We start from the raw sequence: 15,977 nt of genomic DNA, 5'->3' as shown, positions 1-15,977 counted from the left end.
ATTTCCATGTCTTTATAACACAGAACGGATTTGGAACTCCACAGAGAAGTGCCTTTGAGGTGACACCTTGCCCGTAGGATGCACAATGCACATCCAGGCCCAATGCATGCAAACGATGCCCAAGACACGCACAGCGCAGCACTCCTGCAGGCTCACACGCAAGAACTCACATGCACACAGGTAGCACGTTCAATCAAGGGATCCGGGGCTCCCGTCTGCACCTCTATTCCCAGGTGGGAACATTTCTTCCCAGCTAGGGTGACCAGACAGCAAATGTGAAAAATCGGGACGGAGGTGTGGGGGGGGGGGGTAATAGGAACCTATATAAGAAAAAGACCCAAAAATCAGGACTGTCCCTATAAAATCAGGACATCTGGTCACCCTATTCCCAGCCCCTCCCTCCCGGGGTTGTCACACGCTGGGAGCTGCCCAGCCCAGCCGCTCTCTCTCCGCAACACGCGCACCAACCAGCCCATGACTCAGAGTCACCCACAGAGGGCGGGGGGCAGGGGAGGCGGTGCTCGCGCGCCCGTCGAACCTCACAACGCGGATGACGTAAGTATGTGCGGATGGAGGAGGGAAAGGAAATGTCGCGGGAGTTAGCTTCGTCGCGTTTTGGTGAGGGAATCACCGGGCGGCGGCCGGAGTAGTGTTTGGAACCCGGCGCGCAGCATGGCGTCTGTGGTGCTGAGCGAGGCGGAGAAGGTCTACATCGTGCACGGTATCCAGGTAACGGGCGGCGGGGCGGGGCCCGGCGGGTGTGTGAGTTGGGAGCGGACAGGGTTCCCGGCGGGGGGCGGTCAGGTGGTGTTAGCGAGGGGAGCAGACGCTCCGGGGCAGGGGGAATGGGCGGTGCTGCAGCAGCAACCCGGCGGTCAGCCTCTGCCGTTCCCCTCCTCTCCCACCCCAGCTTGTAGCCGGGGGCCTGCAGAGCCTGTAAGGCGGAGCACGGCGCGGCTGAGTGCTTCGTGTCCCGGGTCGCTGCTGCCGACGGGGTGGGGCTATTGCCAGCTGTTTAAATTGAAATACAGTCGGTTGTTTTCGGGGGAAATAACCTCTAAAGGCTAAAATGTTTATCTTCTCCAGGATTTCTTCATCATTGTTCCCCTGTGCACTTTTGGCCAAGGAAAGATTTGCAACCTGCGCTGTGTGTAGCTTGCACTTGATAGAACCAATGGTGCAGGAGATCCAGTTATTATGTTCTCTTTATTTTGCCATTGTTCATAACCAGATACCTGTCCTCTGACTGGCTTAGACACACAGCAACCTTAAACAGACTTAACAGCTCCCTGTGAGGGAAGATTCTGATCTTGGGTTTTTTGCGAATACAGCTCCATCGACTTCAGTGGAGTTCTTTGGGATTTATATCTATGTAACAAATACTAAGATTTGATCTCCTGTCTACACTAAACACCTCAGATAGCACAAAGCCAAGAAAGATCCTAGATATATCCTTTCTGTTACAGGATGTTTTCATTTTATACCAACTTTTTTTTCTTACTGGAATTGCTATCTTAGGCCTGGTCTGCACTTAAAAGTTTTGCCCCCATAGTTGTGTGGGGTGTTTTTTGTTTTGTTTTGTTTTGTTTGTTTTTGGCCAACATATTTATTCTGGTAAAATGCCTGAGTAGGCACAGTTTACGTCAGCAAAAAAGGCTTTTTGACCTGTAGCTTATTTATCTCCGGGAAGAAGGTATATCTGTAAAATAACTTTTTTGCTGGTATAAAATATGTCTACACTTGGAGGGTTTACCAGTAGACCTATACTAACAAACCTCTTAGGTGAAGAGAAGGTATATGGACAGTTTATTATTTTGCTTAAAGGCATCAGTAACTTTGGCTGGCAATTCAAACTACCCAATTCTTTCTTCTTCATCGATTTATGTATGTATTCTCTGGAGGCCCCAACCAAGATCAGAGCCCCTTATGCTAGGTGCTACACAAACACACAGCTCTTGCCTCAAAGAGCTTACCATTTAAGGCCCTGATCCTGAATGAACTGTGGACATAGGTTTCCATCTGTGCATAAGGAGCTGCACTGAAGCTGAAAGACGTCTGCCCACATGGAGCATGTTGCAGGATGAAGACTGAAATACTCACGTTCTACGCTTAGTTTGTATTGTATAGTATTACCTTCTCTCTCCATTTTACAGTTCATGCAGGAAGTCGGTGACTGAACTGGGAATTAAACCTAGATCTTTCAAGTCATACTCCAGCACTTTAACTACAAGACCATCTGTTTTTCTCCATTTAGCTTTGTTAACTTGCATGTTTTATCTGGGATTATTTTAAGTTTGTATTTGATTTATTAATATAATATGGATCAGTTAAATCACTTAATAAAACTGTGGTGGCTATGCTTAGGAGGATCTTCGGGTAGATGGCCGTGGCTGTGAAGACTATCGATGTATTGAAGTGGAAACAGATGTAGTATCAAACACAAGTGGATCTGCAAGAGTGAAGCTTGTAAGTACAGATACAAGAAGATTTTGTATATTGCTAGTGGAAGCTCATGACTTTGAGGCTGTAGGTCAAGTCCAGACTTTATCACTTGACTATTTGTATTAAGTTTTTATTGATTTTTTTTTTTTTTTTTTTTTTTGCTTTTTAATACAAATATAAAACACAAACAAAGAGAATAGTCTTAATGTAAAATTACTATCTGAAATATACACCACAATATTAACAGAAACTTGACTTTAATGATATGTGGCACAAACTGAAGCTCCTGTTTGTTCCCTTTCACCACCTCCTAACAATCTGACAGATATTGCAACCCTGTGCAGTGTCTTTAGGATTCATTAATGGTTTATGTATAATTGTGTTCTGCTTCATGGAGGTGGGCTACCACTGCTCCTCCAGCAACTAAAAACCAAAGGGGTGATTAAGGGAAATCAGCCAGGTTGTAAGCCCTGAGAGAAATACAATGTGCTGGGGGATACTCACGTATACTGGTTCAAACTGGACTCTCCAGAGACCAGCAGACAAAGAAGGGACTTTTGGACAAAGAGCCTGACTTGAGGCCTTATTTCTGATCCAGCGAATGGACAGGACCTTCTGTCCTGAAGGGTGAGGAGTTGGGGGAAGCATGCCTTGCAGTAGGGTTGGAAGGACTTGCCCTACGAGGGCCCCATAAGACTAATAGGTAACCTCTGCTGAGCTTTTAGCATGCATATCGGGACTCATTGTTTTTGAAGTGTTTTCTTTGTAATGTTTTTACTTTAAGAATAAATATGCTTGCTTAGAAGGAGCTGTGTGCTGGCAATAGACTGGTCATAGCCTTTGGAAAGAAAGCCAGGCACTGGCCTGGTTAGGCCATCTGCCTTGTTGGGGATAGTATAGTGTAATTTGTGGAGCTGTGCAGCCTTAAAACTCTGGTCAGGAGAGAGTGCAACATAGTTCTCTGCTCATGAGAGATGTTGGCTGGGAGCCAAAAACTTTTAAGTGGGTGCCCTCAAGGGACTGTGTATTGCGGGGGAATACAGGTGGAGTGAGCCTGACACTGTGTCACGGTCCATAAAGAATGGTTACTTAGTCCTGGTCTACTCTACAACCTTATGTCAGTATAACTTCATCTCTCAGGGCTGTAGAAAATCCACACCACTGAGCAACGCATCATACCGACCTAAGTCCCAGTGTAGAGAGCACTATGTCAATGGGAGGGCTTCTCCTGTCGACATAGCTACCGCCTCTTAGAGAGGTGGAGTACCTACACCGACAGGAGAAACTCTCCTGTTGATGTAGGTAATGTCTTCAGCTTCACCTCGGCAGTGCTGTAAGTGTAGACAAGCCCTTGCTGTGAGCGAGATCTATTGGCAAAGTACATTGAGGCCAGAGGAAGCTGAAATAATTCACCATTTAAACCTGTGTAAGTAAAGTCAGTAGTATGACTAATAAATAGAGAAATAATTCTTCACAGTGTTCATATCACAACAAATTAAAACTGCTGCTTTAGTGGGTGTTGTATGTACAGACAGTGGCTACGCTCAGGGTATTAGAATAGTTCTGCATATGTATTTATTCCAGGACTGAATTTATGAAGTCATGGATATTTAGAATATCCTATTAGCTTAGAGAAATTTTGTACATACGTAGGGTTTATTTGAGGAAACGTGCTCAAACTTAGCATTGTCTCTTCGAAAGCTTTGATTTATTAAAATAAAAATACTGGGTCATGCTCGAAATGCTATTTGGCAGAATAGTTTGTATAGATAACATAAAGATAAACATTAATAACAGCTTGACCCCATGTGGATAAATTGTACAAGCTATGGCGTAGAATATTTTTCTGGTTGAGTGACGCTGGTATTTTAACAGGGACATACGGACATCCTGGTAGGAGTCAAAGCTGAAATGGGAACACCGAAGTTGGAGAATCCAAATGAAGGCTACCTTGAATTCTTTGTTGACTGGTAGGTACAATAAGGAAGAGTATCAAAAGTCCAATACTTTGAGTAAATAATGTGTTTAGAAAAGCTATTGATCTAAAGTATATTCCTTAATTCCGTTGGCCTACTGTAGTGGTCTACATAATAGAAATAAGCTATTTTGTTGCTTTAGTGGATGGTAAAATTGGGAAAATGCTCTGCTACTCCTTCAGAATCGCTGTTTTGCTTGGTTCTAGAAATTACAAGATTATTATAATTGGAAAAGATAAAAGGGAAAAAAAATTCAGTTTGTTTACTCTTTGTGCATTTGACAAAACTTTGTATAGAGTTTATTTCCCCCCTGTTCTCTCTGGGACTTGGACAAAAAGAAAATGAGAGAGAGAGAGAGAATATCCATTTAAAAAAAATGGTAGGTACACTCAGAGATAGGTATGCTACCTGAAACTATTTCTTCTTTTATTGAATTGCCTAGATTTCAAGTTGTCACTTTGAGTGTAGGAAGAGGGGGGCCCGCAAGGATTTTAAAAATTAATATTTGCCACTCCAGGCTTGAATTACACTCCCAAGGTTATAGCTTCTCTTTGACCGTGGCTTGGTAAACACTGCTACCACCCAAATGCAAAAAAACCCCTTTTAACCCAGGAAGGAGCACTTGCAATTCCTCCCTCTGGGGTAACCTCAAGCCCTTTCTCACACAGACACACCTGAGAAAGAAACAAAGGAAATTAGCTGTGGCTACCAGCTAATCAAACAACATGCACAAACCTCTTAGGACATCAATAATCCAATCCTGTTTTTAAAAAAGGTAAATTTTATTAAAAACAAAAAGGAACAAATACATTTGGAACCTAGGCTTTTGCTAGATTTTAAAAAGAGCAGTTCCAAAAATTAAGCACCCAAAATAGCTTTCTTGGGGGTTCATCTTAAAGGTTACAAGCAAACAAAAGCATCTGGGGTTAGCACAGAGGAGATCTACAAGCCTTAAAAAATAAACAGAAATAAACCTGATCGTGTTTAGCTAAACATTCTGATCTACTTACACCTTTGGGTTGTTAAAAGTAGTTCTAGATATGATCTGATGATTTTCGTATCTGGTTCAAACTTTATACACCATTCCTGCTGCCCTGTCTCTTCAGCCCAGAGAGCAAAAGACAAACGGAAGTTTCTTTCCGGGTTTTAAAAAGTTCATTGGCTCTTTTGGTCAGATGCCCACTCCTTCTCTTTTACCTGTGGGCTTGTTAACCCTTTACAGGTAAAGCAAGCAGAGAATAGACCAAGAGGGATTTTACAGCTAACTGACTGACTGGGTGTCCATCAAAGGGAGTTACTCCCCACTCATCCCCCCCAATGTATCACACAAGTGTATGGTAATTAGAAGTTGTCCTTTTTTTTATTATTTGAACACAATAACCCTGTGAATTCGAGATACAACTGTTAACTGCCTAGAAAATAACATTCAGAATGGCATTTTTCAGTAAAGCACTATTTCCTCCATGAGCTAGAAATCAGGTTCATGTTTAAGCATGTTTCTGACTTTCTTGACCATGAATGAGGCATTACTGTTGACAGCTTTCCAGTGAGCAGGATTATGGAAGGAGCTCGAGACAGTCCTGGAGTCCCAGTTTGCGGGTTGCTTTAAGAGTTGTCACAGTCACCACCTAGTGTAATTAAGGGTTACACATACTGCTATTTAGGTGGGAGCACGGGGCATGTTAGGTGGACTTTCTGAGCTCTACTTCAATTACGGAACAGATACAAAGGGTTTTTTTCCCATGTAAGCTTATGCCCAAATAAATGTGTTAGTCTTTAAGGTGCCACCGGACTCCTCGTTATTTTTGTGGCCTCTTGGGCTGTGATTGGGAGACAGGGGGGAAGCAGCGGCCCCTTCCCCTTCCTGGTGCTCCTGGATGCACTGCCTTGGTGTTGGTTTCTGGGGCTTCCAGCAGGGGTTGGGCCCTAACCCCCTCTGGAAACACTTGGGGCACAATGCTGAAGGAGTAGGCAGCTGGTGAGTGCTACGCCTCCCCAGAAGTGGTGGGGCTCCAGCTTTGGGCTTCAGCCTGGGGGTGGTGGGGAGGCAGATTCCAGCCATGTGTCTTTGGATTCCATCCCCTATGGGGCTTCAGGCTCCAGCCCTCCCACTGCCTCCCCTGATCCTCCATCCAGGGCTTAATTTGTCCCCAGACTTGCGAGGCTGAGTAAGTCTGCTGTGAAAAGTGATACTTGTATGTATGTTAATATCACTTTTCATAGACTTAGTAGCTAGTAATAAATAAATTACAGCGCTTTCGATGTGCATATTTATTTTTCCTAAAGCTAATTAAGTATTTTAGGAAAAAGTGTGAGTAGCCACGAGCAAGAGTTGGTGGCTGCACTCTGAGGCCACCAAATACACCTCTACCCCAATATAACACGAATTCGGATATAACGCGGTAAAGCACCGCTCCGGGGGACGGGGCTGCGTGCTTTGGCGGATCAAAGCAAGATCAATATAATGCACTTTCACCTATAACGCAGTAAGATTTTTTGGCTCCTGAGGACAGCGTTATATCTGGGTAGAGATGTAATTTGTCCTGAGAACCCTGCTTTAGAGGTTTGATAGTCATAGACTTTAAGGTCAGAAGGGACCAATATGATTGTCTAGTCTGATCTCCTGCACAACGCAGGCGGCAGAATCTTACCCACCCACTCCCACAACAAACCTCTAACTTGTGTCTGAGCCACTGAAGTCCTCAAATCATGGCTTAAAAACTTCAAGGCTCAGAGACTCCTCCAGCGAGTGACCCATGCCGCATGCTGCAGAGGAAGGCGAAAAACCTCCAGGGCCTCTGCCAATCTGCCCTGGCGGAAAATTCCTTCCCGACCGCAAATATGGCGATCAGCTAAACCCTGAGCATGTGGGCAAGAATCACTAGCCAGACACCCCGGAAAGAATTCTCTGTAGTAACTCAGATCCCACCCCATCTAACATCCCATCACAGACCATTGGGCATACTTACCGCTAATAGTCAAAGATTAATTAATTGCCAAAATTAGGCTATCCCATCATACCATCCCCTCCATAAACTTATCAAGCTTAGTCTTGAAGCCAGATATGTCTTTTGCTCCCCTTGGAAGGCTGTTCCAGAACTTCACTCTTCTGATGGTTAGAAACCTTCATCTAATTTCAAGTCTAAACTTCCTGATGGCCAGTTTATATCCATTTGTTCTTATGTCCACATTGGTACTGAGCTTAAATAATTCCTTTCCCTCCGTGGTATTTATCCCTCTGATATATTTATAGAGAGCAATCATATCTTCACCTCAACCTTCTTTTGGTTAGGCTAAACAAGCCGAGCTCTTTGAGTCTCCTTTCATAAGACAAGTTTTCCATTCCTCGGATCATCCTAGTAGCCCTTCTCTGTAGCTGTTCCAGTTTGAATTCATCCGTCTTAAGCATGGGAGACCAGAACTGTACACAGTATTCCAGATGAGGTCTCACCAGTGCCTTGTAGAACGGTACTAACACCTCCTTATCTCTACTGGAAATACCTCACCTAATGCATCTCAAGACCGCATTGATAATAGAAGTACTGATGCTGCTTGAGTTAACTGCTTGGTAATCTATAATATACATAAAAGACGTGTTAGTAGGTTGCTTTGATAGATTTGTAAACATTTGGTAAACTTCTTAACTCCAAACTGGAAGCACCACTGTTCTCCCCAAAGTATAGAGCTCCTTGCTGGTCTTCTATAGTTTAGATTTTAGTATACAGAGGAAGTGCAAGAATTGCCTGGGCTGGGGAATTCCAATTATTTTCAATCTCCATTCTACTCCATTCCACTCTCCTCATAAGAATATAGAAACTAACAGACTGGGTGAGATACAAAGATACATCTAGTCCCATATCTTTTCTCTGGTAGTGGCCAGCACCCAGCTGTTTCAGAGGAGGAGCACAAAACTTTTCAGTAGGCAGATATGGGTCATTTCTGCCCACCTCTGACCTAGGGAAGTCTTTCTTACCTTTAATAATTCAATATTGGATTTTGCCCTGAAGAATTAGGTTTTATCACTTCCAAATTATGTTTTTGACTATTTACTATTAAAACTCTGGATTTTGCTATCCATATAAATGGCCAATCCCTCTTTGAATTTTGCTCAGTTCTTGGGCCCCAATGATCCTCACAAAGATCCTCACCAGGATTTGGTCACTTACGCCTTCTCTCCATCACATGAGTCTCATGCGATTCCATATTTTTCTGTTTTAAAAAAAGAAAAACTTAATTTATTGCACCACACGCAAAGCCTTGACCACTGCGGGAGTACTACATTCACGTAATGTTCACATATCTCACATGACACAGAGCCTTTGGCTCGCCAACTTGCAAGATCTAAGTTAGGATCAGAGCCCTGTTTTTGGAGGGGTACATCCAGATATGAGTTCATTTTTCCCCTGCAGTTGCTGGTAAAGGAGTGTCTGGCAGGGAGCTTTTTCACTCAGTAAAGTTGAATGAAACCAACTGCCCGTGAGAGTGTTTTGTGTGTGTTAACAAATGTCCGGTGCTGTTCATCAGCTAGTTACCGGGAGAGATGCCCGGTAACGAGTGCCCTAAGGGGCCACAGAAATTCATTGTAGCATTGTTGTCATCTGTGGCTAGTATTACAGATCCTCAAATGTTTCTTAAATTAGTTTAGTTTTAGATTCTATTTTATAATTGCCAAAGAGATAGAGGCAGATGTGAGGGCCAGAATGATTGGCGAACCTCTCCCTGAACTGTATCAGAGGGGTTGCCATGTTAGTCTAGATCTGTAAAAAGCGACAGAGTCCTGTGGCACCTTATAGACTAACAGACGTATTGAAGCATAACTTTCCATGGGTGAATGCCCACTTCGTCAGACGCATTTACTGAACGCGTGTACTGAACTGACAGTCTTAGTTGACCTCCTGTATGTAAAGTGGTTTTCCCTCAAGGTATCAATATGAGGGTAAGAGCCTGGCTCTGGAAACCTGAATGGTGAGTTCCAAAATGCCCAAGTCATCAGAGGACATACATGTCTAGGTGCCAGAAAGATTTTTAAAATAAAATTCGGAGCTTTCGGCAGAAGCCTTTTTTTCTGTAAAGTGTGGTATATCCAAATGTGGTGATACCAATACTCTTTTATGTGTAGTTGTAATGTATGACACTCTTTCAGGCTGCCACTAGATGGTGCTAATTGTACATAATTTTACAACTGGGTCTCTGTTACTGTAGAAGTCTCTTATGGTGCTTTGGTTTTTATTTTTTCAAATTAAGATTTTTTTTCCTCAGTGCTGATTGTGCCATCCTTATAACGCTTACTATCTGATATTCTTTCGTGGCTTCTTGTAGATTTTAAAATCTACTAGTTTGCTAGAGCTGATTTAGCCATCCAGACATATGTGATGATCATCTTCCACTCAGAAAATACCATTTCCTTCCACCACCACCACCCTTTTTTTTTCTATCCCCTTATTCTGTTTCTATCTTCTCCTGAACTGGGAGAGGAACATTTATTCCTCTTGAAACTATGCACAGTGCCACTCCTTGGAATGGACAATTTGGATGCACTGATGATGTTGGAACTTGTTCTGTTTTCCCCAAAAGCAATGGAGTTGCCTGTGCATCCTGCAGTGTAGGGAGCGGGAGTCCTAGATCTCTGTTACACACTGGAATGCTGCTGCATCAGCAGAATAGCTGCATTTAAAAAAAGTGATGTTTTTCTTGTTTATAACTTTGTAAAATATTGACTTGTTTGTTTTGTGACTATAATAATCTGTCATTTTTTGTGGTATAAAATAGTAACCAAAAAAAGCCCGTATGACAGTTGAATCTGTATGCAATGATGCTTTCAGAGTACCTGCTGGATATTGGGTTTAGAATGAAATTAACAACGAGGGAGGTGAGAGTTATACCTTTGTCCTCAGGTCTGGCCATTTGCTCCTCCAGGTTGAAGGGAAGACTCACCTTAGCTCCTGGTAGACCTATTTCTTTAGTCCATGCACGGAAATGTAGGGACCACATCCATTTCAGGTGTTTCTTAGGTAGAACATCCTATAGCTGGTGGACTGTTCTGTTGAGTCCTCATGCAATATCATCATCATTTGTTGTTCAGCCATCAGTAAAGCTCTTAAACGTTATTTTCATATCTCATATACTATACAGATAACTCATGATAAATGAAACACAAGGAGTGGTGGATAAAGTTCTCATAGCACTCGTGTTCCCAAGTCAATCAGTTGGGACATCTCAATGCTTGAATCGTGTGCTGTGATTTGTATGAAGATGAAGAGAACTTATTTTTTCTCTTTATAAAGTCTATGAAGCTTGGTAGATAAACTGCAGTTCTCAACCTGAGGGACATGTCAAACTTTCTAGAGGGTATGGTGCGCTTTGTCACCTGAGCTGCAATGTCACTCGTTCAAATTTGGCCTGGCCACTCCTCCATCATGATGGTGGGGTGGCTGAGCCAAATTTCAGTGAATGGCATTGCAATCAGGCTTGTGCAGTCATTATCCCCACTAGCACGCTTTGATGCTGAAACTGAGACATACTGGCCTGAAAACGTTGTGGATATCAATGTATGTGTTTTTAAAAGGTTCCTGGCCTATGCACAGTTAGATAACAGGATCAGAGGACTGATTTACTGAAAGCAGAATCCCATTTATTGGAATCATTATATTAATGGCCCCAGTTCCATCTAAATTACATTGGAAATTCCCATTTTGTAAAGGGTGGGCACTCCAAGAAAAGGGGTGGGAGAGAAGAGGTTGGAGGGATGTATTTTAAAAAATGTTGAGAACCCCTAATGTCATGGAACTGGTCATAGCAGGAGGGAGGAAGGGGAGAGGAAGGGTGGGATAGATAACTAGATGACTGTTTTTAACCTGTGGAAGTCACATTTAGGTTTTGGGGTTTGTTTTTTTTTTAAAGAAAAATCTTTGTGAATAGAAGTGCTTTCATTTGGAGGGATTCACTACATCAGTCTGGCAGAGACAAATGCCACGTCTGGCAGTTTCAGTCAGTTTTGCTTATCAAAGTTCTAAATGTGCTGAGAGCACTTCTGGGGGCTGTCTGCACTTTCGAGTTATGAGGAGATCTGGGGCTCACTGCTGATGGAAATAATGAGAATGCCTCCTTAAAGGAGGGCAAGATGTTCTAACCAATTCTACCAGCCTGTGGATGTGGGGAGAGAAGCTGAAAGCAGGTGCCTATGTAGACCATTTACTTAAGGTACTTTATTTTGAAAACTGTACTTCTTACTACAGAAAGTACATAATCTAGTGAGATCATTTAATGAGGCTCCATTGTAATACAAAAGTTCAGGGAAGCAGATTTGAGATTGCAGTGGGAACCCCAGCTCTGAATTTCTTGACTTCCACACAACTAAAATCTCAACCTTAATGCATTGGGAATGTAGGTTTATTTTGATGTCCATGTAATTAGCTGTTAAACTCCACCAAAATTTATAAACCCAGTTTGCTTTTAATTTAAGACTAAATTGTACAGTGCAAATAAATGATGTACTCATTAATATATCTCTGTATGCAAATTGTCCTTAGAGGTTTCCTATGTTCCTAGTTAATCATATAATGAAAACTTAACGTTTTTATTAACTACCTGAGGCCTAAAACATGGAGGTGGATAGAAGTCAGTCAGAGATAAAATAAACTAAACTATTCAAGAGGAAACAGCTGGACTGATAACCTCAGGGGTGCTGACATGACCTAGTCTGTGATGGAGGCTTCCTTACACTGGATTCTCTAGAATGGGGGTCTCAAACACGTGGCCCACCAAGGTCCTCGCCCCCCACCCCCCCGAGTTATTTTATGTGGCAGCTAAGTTCCCTGCTCCCCAATGTTTGGGGCCGGGTCTCTCCCCCGGCCCGCCTGCCACCCCCGGGCTCACTTGCTGCCCCTTCACTGCCCCGGAGCCTGCAGCTCACGCTGACTCCACTCCGCTCTGCCGGCTTCCGGCATCACCTGCTGCCGCAGGGTCCTGGTGCCCCCCTCCACTGTGTCCAGGGCAGGCTGCCCTTCCCCTGCTGCCCTTCCCCTTCTGCCCTAGTTCTGAGCCTCTCCAATGCCCCAAACCCCTCATCCCCAGCCCCACAGCCCTCACCCCTGAACCCCCTCCTATCCCCAAACTCCATCCCAGAGCCTGCACCCCCTGCCCCAGCCTGGAGCCTGCACCCAGCACCCAAACTCCATCCTAGAGCCTGCACCCCAGACCCCCTCCTCCACCCAAACTCCCTTCCAGAGCCTTAGGCAGGTGGGGGTGGAGTTTGGGGGGGGGGGCAGGTTCTGGGCACCACCAAAATTTCTACAAACCTGCCACCCCTGGAAGAGGCAGAGCAGGGGTGGAGTGGTGGTGCAGCCCAGTGCAGTGTGGGGGCTTTAACAGAAGTAAATCTAACTAAGTGCGTGTTTTGTCCTTTGAGTGAGGTGCATTGCTGTTGGTGGCGATTGGCACTTTCCAGGAGGGAGGAGCAGGGAGCCATGCGTTCAGGGGAGGAGGTGGAGAAGAGACAGGGCGGGTGGAGTGGGGGCAGGGCCGGGGTCAGCGTGGGGGGGTGTCAGTGATGCGGCCCTCGGGCCAATGCACTAGTCCTCATGTGGCCCTCTTGGTCATTTGAGTTTGAGACCCCTGCTCTAGAAAGTCTTGATTCTCATAGAATGTGGCTGAGAGCTGTTTCTTAACTTTGGAGATTTTATTTTAAGTATTATTCGGGAATAAGAATGGCACACTCCCTTTGGCCCCTACTAGATCTATGTGTCTTCCACAAATACGTTTTTCTGAACTCTACTTCTGAGATTTGTACAGTGGGCAAAGTATTTCAAATGAGTGAATGTAAACATCTCTGCTACTACACTATTGTGATAGCCAGTGGCCTTAGGGTGGCAGTATTTACCATGTATTTGGAAGTGATGTGGCTAGGTGTAGATCAAGACTTAGTCCCTTGCAATTAATAAGATGATTAAGGTTATGATAAAATTCAGCGACAGTTATCCAGATCAAATACTCTAAGGCCTGGTTGACACTTTAAAAACGACCTAAATATGTTGCTCAAGGCTGTGAACAGTTTCTTGCCATGAGCATTGTGGTTAGGTTGACCGAACCCCCAGAGTAGGTGCAGCTAGGTTAATGAAGAATTTTTCTGTCGACCTAGCTACTGCCTCTTGCAAGGTGGATTAGCTACCTTGACAGAAGGGATTTTTCTACCAGTGTAGGGGAGTGTGTGTGCTATAGCGTTACAGCAGCACAGCTGTATTGTTGTAGTGGCTGTAGTGTAGACATATTCCAAGTCTATCATTTCTTACAGTTGTCCAAGTAAAAAATTCAGCATTTTGACTTCTAGTTAATGCAAGTAAAAACCAAAGTTTTCAAAAAATAGCTTTTATATCTGGTGTACTATGAGACCTGCAAAATTTTAACGGGGTTCAATTTTGCAGTCATGTTCAGAGATGAATGGTTTCACTGACTTAAATGGGAGATACATTTGCTGAATTGAGCTCTTCATTGTTATGTAATTTAATAATTCTGGTGATAAGGCTCTTTTTAAATTTGATTATAGTTCTTCTGCGTGGGATTATAATTTTGGCTCATCATTAATTGTGTAATCTTATACAATGTGGCATTTATACATCTGGAAATAACATCCTGCCTTTATTAAGGATGGGGGTGAGGGGGGGAAGCAAAAACAGTTAAAGCATTTGAAATTTAAAGTATTAAGTAAGGCTTTCGTTTTTAACAGCATCCCTTATTTCCTTTCTCTCTCTCTCTCTCACTCTGGAGAGAGATTTTTAAAAGGAATTCCACAGCGTAATTGTCTTTTAGGTGGAAAAAGAGAAGTTAGTTGACATTGGCTGGAGCTGTTCTTGTTGAAGTCTGATCCTATTTCCTAGAAGACAAAACAAGACACACACACACACACACACAAAACAGTGGAGAGAAGAGAACAGCAAAGATAGAAAATGCAGCTTCTGTCTCTCGTGTTGACATGTACTTGCAAACTCACTGCTGGAAAAACACAGGCCCAACACAGTCTTATCCATCGCTCTGAGATCTGGCAAAGTTGTACAATGTTGCACTGTTCGATGCATTGCTTTTAACTACCTTTTTCTGGTCACAGGCTCAGAGTAATGTTGCAAAATACACAGTCTTAGCCGGTTAAGCCAGACTCTTACTAAACAGAAGGCAAAGGAAGAGAGAGAGGAAAAAGAAGAAATAAGGTGGAGAAAGAGGAGGACACATGATGGACAAGTGTGTCTGTGACAGTGTCTTACATCCCAGGTGGTATTCAAGATGCATCCAATGATGGTGGAGGTAGCAATATCATCTGGGTCCCTCAAGACGTCTCTCTTCATTATGATGAAGGGAAAATGGTGTCATGTCAGATTTTGGGATCCCAGGAGACTGGGAATGGTAGCCATGATGGGGAAGCTTGCTCATTCCCATTCTTTTAATCAGCCAGCATTGCGATAGCAGCTTCTCCCCCATCCCCAAAGTCTCTTTCTGAGGACCCCAAAGGGGATGATTGGCAGAATAGCCCGTTCTCTCATTATATTGTCCAGCAATTAGGCCTAATTTCCGTCACAGCAGCTTTAGTTCATTGACTTTATTATAGACCAGATTTCTTAACTTCAGTACCCAAAAAGATAATGGAGCAAATAATTAAGCAACGTCTTTGCAAACACGTAGAACAGGGGTAGGCAAACTTTTTGGCCTGAGGGCCATGTCTGGTGGAGAAATGGTATGCAGGGCCATGAATGTAGGGCTGGGGCAGGGGGGTGGGGTGTGAGAGGGGGTGCAGTGTGCAGGAAGGCGCTCAGGGCAAGGGGTTGGGGTGCGGGAGAGGGCTCAGACAAGGGGTTGGGGTGCGGGGTGCAGGAGGGGTTCAGGGTGTGGGCTCCTGCTTGGCGCCGCTTACCTCGAGCTGCTCCGGGATGGTAGCGGGGCTAAGGCAGGCTCCCTCCCTGCCTGCCTTGGCCCCGCGCCACTCCCGGAAGTGGCTAGCATGTCTGGCAATGGCTCCTGGGGTTGGGGTGGGGCAGGTGTCTGCATGCTGCCCTTACATGTGGGTATCACCCCCGAAGCTCCCATTGGCCGCGGTTCCCCATTCCTGGCCAATAGGAGCTGCGGGGGGCGATGCCTGCAGGCGAGGGCAGTGCACAGAGCCTTCTGCCCCCAGCCCCCAGAGGCCGCAGGAACGTGGCGCCGGCCGCTTCTGGGAGCGGCGTGGGACCAGGGCAGGCAAGGAGCCTGCTTTAGCCCCACTGCGCCATGGGGCTGGCAATCCCGCGAGCCGTAGTTTGCCCTCCCCTGACCTAGAAGATAGTAAGGTGTTAATAAAAAGTAAGTCAGCATGGATTTGTCAAGAACAAATCGAGTCAAACCAACCTAATATCTTTCTTTGACAGGGGAACAAGACTAGTGGATAGGGAGGAAGTGGTAGATGTGGTATATCTTGACTTTAGTAAAGATCTTGATATTGTCTCACGCAACCTTCTCATAAACGAACTAGGGAAATACAAGCTAGATAGAGATATTATAAGGTGGAAAACCATTCCCAGAGAGTTGTCATCAGGGTTC

The 15,977-nt window shown here is 44.4% G+C and overlaps 1 protein-coding gene across 1 annotated transcript in view; it reads left to right on the top strand.

The window, feature by feature from the left end:
* Positions 1–609: 609 nt before the first annotated feature.
* Positions 610–15,977, top strand: part of EXOSC7 (exosome component 7) — a 35,608-nt gene continuing 20,240 nt past the window's right edge. Inside the window, exons 1-3 of the mRNA XM_034760979.1 lie at positions 610–729; positions 2,365–2,466; positions 4,318–4,412. Coding sequence (XP_034616870.1) covers positions 673–729; positions 2,365–2,466; positions 4,318–4,412 — 254 coding nt within the window. The 5' untranslated portion in view covers positions 610–672. The remainder of the gene's footprint in view (positions 730–2,364; positions 2,467–4,317; positions 4,413–15,977) is intronic.

The sequence above is a fragment of the Trachemys scripta genome, chromosome 2, assembly GCF_013100865.1.
Source record: "Trachemys scripta elegans isolate TJP31775 chromosome 2, CAS_Tse_1.0, whole genome shotgun sequence".
Classification (NCBI taxonomy): domain Eukaryota; kingdom Metazoa; phylum Chordata; order Testudines; family Emydidae; genus Trachemys; species Trachemys scripta.
The sequence above is the reverse complement of the archived record's forward strand: the minus strand, read 5'-3'. Positions and strand labels throughout refer to the sequence as shown.